The 10,199-nt window shown below is 35.4% G+C and overlaps 1 protein-coding gene across 7 annotated transcripts in view; it reads left to right on the top strand.

The window, feature by feature from the left end:
- The window catches only part of LOC113629414 (platelet glycoprotein 4), a 61,796-nt gene that overhangs the window by 32,069 nt on the left and 19,528 nt on the right, over positions 1–10,199 (top strand). For all 7 annotated transcript variants that reach the window (XM_027123791.1, XM_027123792.1, XM_027123788.1 and 4 more), the window contains exon 4: positions 9,156–9,316. In XM_027123791.1, the coding sequence (XP_026979592.1) occupies positions 9,156–9,316 (161 nt within the window). The remainder of the gene's footprint in view (positions 1–9,155; positions 9,317–10,199) is intronic.

The following is a 10,199-nucleotide window of genomic DNA, read 5'->3' as shown; positions in this document are numbered from 1 at the left end:
TTTTTTTTTTGTTTTTTTTTTACTATTTCAATGCTATAGACAAAATGAGTTTGTGTATAAATACATTGAAAATCTAAGAAAACTGAAAAACAAATATAAAGTGAAATGGAGCTATGAGGGCAGTCTTGCTGACAAAATTTCTTTCATTCATTGTATATTAGGTATCCTGTATTTGTGGCAACTTACACAAAGTTATGTGATGCATCATATCATGTATAGTGAGGCTGAATAGAAGCCTAGTTCATTGTATGAACATTGAAAGTAAACACTGAAAGATTAATTTCCAAATTATTCTCTCGAATATCTCAAATTCAATTGTTCTCTATTCCTTTACCTCTTAATCAAAATTATAAAGTATTATTTCATTCACTAAAAATAAATAAATAAATAAATAAATAAAATACAGCGCTAGCCAAATAAAACATATCTGAATGCTGGCCTCAGCGCTCAGCCTGATTCAGATGTCAGCGGTCTAGACGTTAGTAAGCACAGTGCACATGGAGAACAACAAGAACTGAATCTGAAAATGGGCTAGACTACCAACTCATACTGAAGTTTCTGTTCCTGCTAAGACCTTGATCTGTCTCATCCATTCATCCATGTTTAACATCTTACTCTTACTAGGAGTATAAACATATACAATTATATTTCACTAAAGCACTGACCTAATTGACAAATAAATATGAAGATTTAATTTCAAATCTAGTTACCCAGGACAAGAAGTTAACTATTTTCCAGTGTTTTTTTGGTTTAGCTAAAATGCTTAGTCTTTAAATTTAAAAACTTTTCTCACTGTACCATTACAGCTCTTGTCTTAGTATAACAGATTTTTTAAAAATAGGACATTTTTAGGTATAGTTTCTATACTTGCATGCTATATTTGCTTAATAACAGTATAGTCATTTCTATGCTTTCTCTTGCTAACAGACTGCAAAAATTTCAACCTCATGCATTTAACTGAAAATATACATTAAATTCCATCTCCTTCCTTGGAATTCCCAGTTTTCTTGATATTATTGTTATTATATTTTATATATTTATTTATTTTTGGCTGTATTGGGTCTTTGTTGCTGCACGTGGGCTTTCTCTAGCTGTGGTGAGCAGGGGCTACGCTTTGTTGCGGTGCACGGGCTTCTCATTGTGGTGGCTTCTCTTGCTGTGGAGCACGGGCTCTAGGCGCATCGGCTTCAGTAGTTGTGGCTCGCGGGCTCTCGAGCGCAGGCTCAGTAGTTGTGGTGCACGGGTTTAGTTGCTCTGCAGCACGTGGGATCTTCCTGGACCAGGGCTCGAACCCATGTCCCCTACATGGGCAGGTGGATTCTTAACCACTGTGCCACGAGGGAAGCCCTATTTTTAATACAGTTCAATAGAGACAGACAGGTGATGGTGAGGTGGGGAGAATCTAATAGTGCGAGAGGGAATTGCCATTGTTCAACACCCTTTCTGCTCTATAAACTTTCTTCTCTTCTGTATATTCTGGGGCGAGAGAACAGGATCAGTTCTAACACAGAGACTATAACTTATTTTGTGGAAAAATCTTCAGAATAGAAAAGTGACAATAATCTTCCAGTGCACAGCATTTTAGACTAAGACTTTTTTGATACATAATTGATCATCTGTAGCTTAATAGTGGTCATCTGTTCTTTCTTATTATTCAACAATATTATTCATTTAGACCCTGTTAGATGGCATGAGGGGTGCCAGCATCTATTTTAATTGTTTACTGTTTATCTCTAAGTTCACAATGGCTAATCCTGAGGAAATAAGAGTTTTCAGACATCAGAAATTTGCTTTTGTATAGAGGCTAAGAGAGAATAAAATAAATATTTATCTCAAGAAATATAAGTTTTAACTGGGGAAAGCATATTGTAAAAACTACAGAGACCTGTGAAACTCTATAATTGAATTCTAAAGCATATACTGTAGAAAATAAATATTATTTAGAAAGAGAACTTTCTCAGAGTATTCAATAACTTCAGGAAGAAGGTGAGATTTGAATTGGATTTTGAAGTACAAAATTTTGAAAGTCCAAAGAAGGCTCCAATAAAAGTGTCAAAGGGCTGTTTAATACTATGGGAAAAGTTGTGGAAATGCAAGTAAATGTTGTGACGAGGGAAGGAGGAATATTAAAAAATGTGCCAAAAATATAGGATTAACAGGAGAGACAATTAGAAAAATAATAACATGGGGTAAGATTTAGGAAGCTTTGAACATCAGTTAGAAGACTAATTAATGAAATGATAGGCAATAGTAGATGGTTTATGTTTTCTGGTAGGTGTTAGATATAACAAAATCTGCATTCAGAGATTGATATCAAATATACTATATACTAATATGCTATATACCATACATACTAATATACCATACTATATACTAATAAAGCATTTATTTAGTCCTACTAAGAGCTGCATATATACTAATTCATTTAATCTTCAGAAATATCTATGAGAAGGTACTACTATTTTACCCATTTTACAGTCACAAGACCCTAAATCAACTTGCCAACTCACCTAGCCAAAAGGAGGACGAGTTAGTTTCCATACCTAGGCAATCTAAAGGGAGAGACTAGATGATTTACACAGTTTTGTACTCTATAATTCTACAATAGAATGTACTGGAAAGTGAGGAGACCAAAAACAGGAAGCGCTATGTAGGACATGACCACTTTCAAGGAGAATTTAAGACTCCCTTTAGAAAGATCTTTGCAGAGTCTGCACATAACAAAAGGCACTCTGGTTTAGTGTGGTGGAGTACCTAGAACTGATGGGTGATGGGATACAATGGGATAGAGGGACTAAACAGGGAGAGAGAGGAGTAAAAAGAACAAACTGCAAGATGTCCAGTTGTTATTGATAGAACTGTATACCTTAGAAGAATAAAAAACAGACATTTTATAAGCGATTTGATATGAACATCAGTGTATATTTCAGAGGTCAGAGCTCAAGAGATTTGATCATTATTATAGAGAATACAGATAAAACTAAACAGTAGATTTGCTTAAGGAGAATTTGAATATAGAGACAAAAGGGCAGAGAAATTACTATAGGATATGTGCATTCTGAGGTAGGTAGGAAGACAAAAACAGAAAAGGGTAAAATTATTTTATATGGAGCAACGAAAACAATAGAGTGCATTTTTTGGGAAGTTAATAGGAAGCCAATTTTCAGGGAAAGAATAAAATGATCTCAGGCAGATGAAAATTAAGGAAATAATGGTTAGAACATCATCAGTAATGACTTTGAAAGTATAATTTCACTAGGGCAGGGTAACAAAGCAGGGATAAAATAAATAAATAGAGTGTTTTCCTTTCTTGTTTTTGAAATGAGGGTTATCTGCAATCTTTGGTTTACATTGTAACCCAGCTCAATATCCACAGACCAAGACATCATCAGAATACCTTCAATGGTTAGGGGCTGTGTGGTACATTTAAGACTAAGCCTGAGTTTGCTCTCGGATGTTCATATATCCATGATGATCTTGCCCATTTGAATCATGTAAAGATGCTGGGACTTTTTCTTTATTTAAATAAAACTGTTTCTTTTTTATTTAGTTTAAAAAATTATTATTATTAATTTTTTTTTTTTTTTTTTGCGGTACACGGGCCTCTCACCGCTGTGGCCTCTCCCATTGCGGAGCACAGGCTCCGGACCCGCAGGCTCAGCGGCCACAGCTCACGGGCCCAGCCACTCCACGGCATGTGGGATCTTCCCAGACCGGGGCACGAACCCGTGTCCCCCGCATCGGCAGGCGGACTCTCAACCACTGCGCCACCAGGGAAGCCCTAAAAAATTATTTTTTAAATGAGATTGGCATATGTATCTGTTCGGCATGCAATATAAGTCAAATCTTTGAATTATGTGTAATCCCAGAGAGCCAAGTATCTTACCACTGACTCAGAGCACTTAGGTTAATTCTGTTATTTTACAAATATATACAAGTTTTACTACTGGTCAGCTTTGTCTACAATTGAAACTCATTGCAGATTACTTGCTGTATTTAACGGACTAGTAGCAACTTGGCAAAGTTATTACCTGTATACAAGCACCATAAAAAAAAAGAAGTGCTTAATTTAAAAAGATCAGAAAATCATATCCTGTTGTTACCTAAGTTTTAAATATAGAATTGGGACTCTATGATGCCTTCCAGTTCTAAAAGATGGCACCAGACACCAGCCTTTGAAATGGCCTAAACTAGTCCATACATTTTACTTCATGTGTATATGTGTGTGTGTGTATATGTATATATATATGTATTTCTTTACTCGTTATTTCCAAGGGATATTTTTTAGGGACTTTGTGCTTTTTATGCATTATAACTGGAAACTTTTTTTACCAGTATTTTAGACTTTGATTCCTAATAGATTTGTGTGGGCCCAGCAGGTTTATGCACTCTTGCTAGACACACTAAAAGTCAATGGCATGAGCTGCCATGAATGTGGAAAGTAGAAATTACCAGAGGACTTCAGAAAAAGGTCAAAGTTCTGCCACCATTTACAAAGATTAACTTATCACTTGACACTGTTAATGTCACTTGATATATGTTTGGTGAATATTATATAACAGGCAATTTAAAATAATTTCAATTTAATTTCCCTATGATATTAACTGTAGAACACCAAGAAGGAAATTAAAGATACCTTTATTTCCAATTAAAAACTAATGTTCAATTATACCATCATTCAATTATACCATCATTTCCTTCCCCCATTCTTGAAAAGAATGATCCTTCAGTAGCCAAAAAAGTGCTTCCAGATAAAATAAATTGAAATAACAATTATTTATGTTCATTAAAATGACTAGAATTTCAAATCAACAGTACATATTTAATAGTAAAATTAATTTCATAATATATGCTTAGAGCATTTCCAGATATGATAAAATAGTTTTTACATTATTATAGTATCTAAAAAGCTAAAAAAAAGTGCCAGAAGTATAGGTTGTTAAAGATGGTAGCATTTGTGTTAAATTTAATGATAATATATGAGAACATGAAATACTCTAAAACAAATTATAAATTTAAAGAGCAGAATAACATGGTTTAAACACATATATTTGCATATTAGCTCCAATAATAAAATCACTTTAAAATGTTTTAAGAAAAAGCAGATCAGCATGTGTAATTTTCTTCCTCTAGCCCAACTTAATATCAACATAGTTTACTTTTCATGCCAAATACAAAATCTCCCATTTTAGGTTCTTCCATAAACTCTTGACAGCTGATTTCTGAGTTTCAGAAACACATTAAATCTGATCCATTTCACCAAATGTTATTCTGTGGTTTAACTGTTGACTTGATAACCTGAGACTAAAACCACTTTTTGACTCTCAACACAACTGGTAGTAATATTCTAATTCATTCTCTCTCTCAGCACGCACACACACACATATGCATCATGTACACACGTAGGAGAATGTTTTTTGAAATGGGAAGACTGCTTGTAACTGGTCCTAAACAGAACAAATTGAAATAGTGAGTGGAGAGGATAAAGACTCTTTTCAGTATGTTTCTGCTTTCTAGGGAAGTTTTGATTTCACTGGATGGAGAATAAATAGAAGAGTGATTAAATAGAAGAAGTAGTGTCACAGGATTTTACATGAGTTCTTGCCAGATGACTGGTTTAGATAGGAATCCTATGAACGAAGTAGTTAAAGCAATCTGGAAAGTAAGTGAGATGAGAGTTCTCCCTCTAAGGGGTGGAGGATATTTGTATAATAATAATAGTCAATGTTTACTGAATGTGCTAACACTGTTCTGCGTGCTCATATTTATTCATTCTTACAATAACCTATGAGGATAAATATTTAATTACACCATATTCCACTTATTTTGACTTTCAAAAATACTAATTTCATATAGTTCAATCTAATGTTATTATTAGTATCCCTATTTTACAGATAAGGAAACTGAGGTACAAAGAAATTAAATAACCTGCCCAGGTTTAATTGGTTAGCATGTGACCAAACTGGGAATCAAACTCATAGCATCTATTTCATTGTTAACCACTTCACTCTAGGCTTTGAGTGAAGAAGCCAATATACTTGGTCAGGCTGGGAGTAGGCTAAGGAAATCTACTCATAGATTAAAATCTCTTGGACTTCCCCAGTGGTCCAGTGGTTAGGACTCTGCGCGCTTCCACTGCAGGGGGCGCAGGTTTGATTCCTGGTCAGGGAACTGGGATCTGCGTGCCACGTGACGTGGCCAAAAAAAAAAAAAAAGATCTGCTATATACGATTCCGTCTCTTGGTACTCTGTAAGAGCCCTGAGAAATGGGACAATATATTTTCTACATATGTATTCTATATACTTCAGGCATAGGAAGATATCAAGGACATTTTAATAGTTACACTAAAGTTGATGAGTACTATTTTCCCGTAACAGCAATAATCAAGTGACCAGGTGACTAGATAGAGGGCATTACAGTCCCATATATCTACCTTTAAATTAATGTAGCAAAATAGAAGTTTCAAGGTAAGTGGCTTTAAACCCAGCTGGAGACCCTGTCATGTGGCAGTCATCAGGCTGGTATCCACTCATTACTAGGACTGGATAGTCTGAACACTTAAAGTCAGGGACAGATACTGATGTACATATTAGCCAAGTGAGAGGATGTTAAATTATATTACTTTTTCTGTACACATAATTATCACCTTTGTACTTCAAATTTAGTAAAAGATCTGCAAAATGGGGTAGAGAGTCCAAAGTCAACTTAAAATCAAGGCCTCCTAAATTCACAAAGAACATAAAAACTTCTGCTCCTTTTACAGGAACTTATGATATATTTAGCCTTGGTAGTCAAAGAGGCCTCTACAACTTTTTAGTACATTTGATAATGTTAGGATCAGAAGAAATTCATTCCTATTGTGACTGCTTCAATATTTTTCTCTGTGTCTCTGAACAAACCATGGTGTTACGGAAACCACACAAGATTGGAGTGAAATGCCAGATTCTCCATTATCTACTACTAAATTGTCATACAACATTGAATCAGACATCTGCTTCTCTAGGACCCACTTCTATTTCTAAAAACTGGATAGGGTTAGATGACCCTAATTCTAAAGCTAGTAATTCAATGCATTCATTTCAACTCTTTGTGTTTCAATTTCCCCATTAAAAAAAATCTCTAGGTCAACAAATAAGACAAAGTAATTCATGGCGTTAGAAGAAAGGCATGATACAGTTACAATGTCTTTTGATATGAAATGCACAAGCATCAGAGTTAGGGAGTTTTCTGTCCTGCCAAGTACATTACTGAGTTCCTTTCATTAAGAACTGAAATAAAGTATGTGCCTTGAGAGGTACATGATAAACAATTGATACTATATATATTAGTCCTTAACATTCTATAGGGTGAGAGTAATTATGTGTATGTGTGTATGTTCGTGTGTGTTTTCCCCTCCTAAAGTCTCTTGAAATGGGTAAATTAACAGAGCTTTCAGCTTCCATATAGATTTCAGCTTCAAAAGCCCCATCATTTAGGGTAAACACCTTAACATTTAAAAGAATAGCATTAATACTGTATCTGTACACAATTTTGTCTTAATTTTGAGCTTGCTATGGAAATAGACTTTTTAGGAGCAAATAAAAAGATTTTCAAGGACAATTGCTTGTAAAAAGTAAGAAGATCTAACATCGCTTTAGCAGCTCCAATTGCATTGCAACAGCAATGATTGCAACAGCACAGGGTTTTGTAAAGGCATTTTAGCTGATGTCCTGTTCTTCTCTAAGGAATTCCCTTATTCTCTCCACTAAGTAATAAGTAAAGTTTCCTGAAGATATGAAACTTAACTTGACTTCTACCAACTAAGTGCAGAGGTGACAGGAACAAAAACTAGTAAAACACGGTGTAAAAGAGGACCAGCCTAAGGGTCAGAGACTAGGATCCTCGTCATGATTCTGCTTCTAGGTATTTGCCTCAGTTACCCTTGAGCCAGACACCTGGTTTCTCAGAGCCTCAGCACGCTCTCCTAGAAAATGTGCTAATGTCCAATGTCCTTTCCTGATCCATCATTCTATGAATTGATGCTTCCAGGTGACAGAAACAAAGAAGTCAGATTGTCCCTGTATTCCTAGGTCTTATTAGGCTCATTTTGTGTGAAATACTTTCCTTCCTCTTCCTCTGGCAGCAAGGTAAGTTGGAACTTGACACCTGGGCATTCCTCCCAAGGTGCTTACTTGGAACCACTGCCTGCTACAAAGTCACCTTTGTCTGCGTTAGCTACTAGAGCTTCATAGGCTTCCTGCCCAGAGAGGGAAAGCCTTGGGAGGAATCCAGGAGAGCATCTATGATAATTCCCTCGTTTTACAGATACTGAAATTGACCCAAGGGCTTTGGTGACTTTCTACTCAGTCCCAACTCCTGAAGCACAAGAGAGATTTCTAATGTAGGGTTTTCTGATTCTGTCATTGGTATTTTTCCTATCTGTCTATCTTTATTACAAGGATCATCAAAGATTTTCAATGGATTTCACAAAAGGATAACATGAAAACTTCCTTATTTCATCCTTTTTTAAAAAAAAGTATTAACCTAATAATAATGAATTAAACTTGTAATTTTTGGAAACATGTACTAGTAGGTTTCTGCAAATGTACTGAGAGTTGGGAAAGCCTCATTTAGCAGGGTTTTGAAGGGGAGAAGTCAAATTTGTGTTTTTCTTAATTTAAAAGATATTAAGTGATATTCCCCTGAAGTATCCAACTTTTGAAGAAAGTGAAAAAGCTTCCAATACCACTAGAATTTTCTCTCAGTTTTTCGGTTTTGCCTCTTCAATCCATCTCACTGAGGGCAGAAGAGAAGTTAATATTCAACCTGATAATAAATTTTTGGAAAAGCTTTAAATTAGCTTAATAAATTGTGTTATAAACTGTTGCAATGTTGCCATAAGGTCACTCTAAAGCTTGCTAATGGTTGGCCTTACAATCGACAGACATGGTCTGCAATATTAGACACTGATTCTCTTTGTAAAAGGTTGACGAAAAGAGATTGCTATCAAATGTGTTGAAAACATTTCTGCCGCAACCTGTGGCAGGTTGCAGAGGTTCTCACAAACAAGATACTTGAGCTTGGTTCTTTCACTAACTCATTAATGGTTTTAAACTCCCACAAGTGCCCGTATTTACTACAAAGAAATAACCCAAACTTGTTTTCTTTTTCATAGGAAACTGTCCTTGAAGAAGGTACAATTGCTTTTAAAAATTGGGTTAAAACAGGCACAACAGTTTACAGACAGTTTTGGATCTTTGATGTGCAGAATCCAGAAGAGGTGGCAGTTAACAGCAGCAAAATTAAAGTTAAGCAAAGAGGTCCTTACACGTACAGGTGAGCGAGTCCCCATAAAAAGTGGCACTCTTTCCTTGACCATATGTGTTTCTGAAAAAGCTTCCACTTGACAACTGCCATTGTATTGAAATGTACTTATTATTTTCTTGCCATTAACATACATTGAAATATTCTGTTTCTGCCTATACAAAAGCCTAATCTAAGGATTTAATGATGATAAGAAATATATATTTTATTATGAATTTACCAGCACCAATTAACTGCCCTACATTTAGGAAGTTACAGGAGTTTTACACTTGTGGCATATATTTTCAACAAGTCTAAAATATGCATGCTAAATAAAAAACCATCTATCACAATTTTAAAACCAGAGCACTCTGAAATCCTAAAATTGAAAGTGTAGGTTATATGAGTGGTTCTCCAAGGGTGGCTCCTGAACCAGCCACATCAGCATCTCCTGGGAACTAAGTAGCAATGTGAATTCTCAGGCCCCACCTTAGACCAAATGAATCAGAGACACTTGGTTTAGACCCCAGTAATGAGTTTTACAAGTACTCTGGGGGACTACAATACACACTCAATTCTGAGAACCGCAGCATTAAACTGTTTCTACCTAACTACAATACCTGCTAAGGACTTCTATTCAAACTAATTTCCAGGTCATGTGGGTGTTTGTATTTATTCAGTAGTTTCATTCTTATGTTTTCTTCAGTACTGAGACTGAATAAGCTACACCTTTATCTACATGCCTTAACATACTTTGGAATAGAATCATAGCCTATTGGAAGTAGGGGGAAATAATTAGCCAGAACTTTTCATTTTGTAAATTTAAAAACAAACTGACACCAGAGTAAGTGAAATGATTTGTCCATGTTCACACAAACCTAGGAACAGGTAACTCTTAGATATTTGTGTACATTTT

The sequence above is a fragment of the Aethalodelphis obliquidens genome, unplaced genomic scaffold (genome assembly GCF_003676395.1).
Source record: "Aethalodelphis obliquidens isolate GAN/ISIS:26980383/991018 unplaced genomic scaffold, ASM367639v1 scaffold27, whole genome shotgun sequence".
Taxonomy (NCBI): domain Eukaryota; kingdom Metazoa; phylum Chordata; class Mammalia; order Artiodactyla; family Delphinidae; genus Aethalodelphis; species Aethalodelphis obliquidens.
The sequence above is the reverse complement of the archived record's forward strand: the minus strand, read 5'-3'. Positions and strand labels throughout refer to the sequence as shown.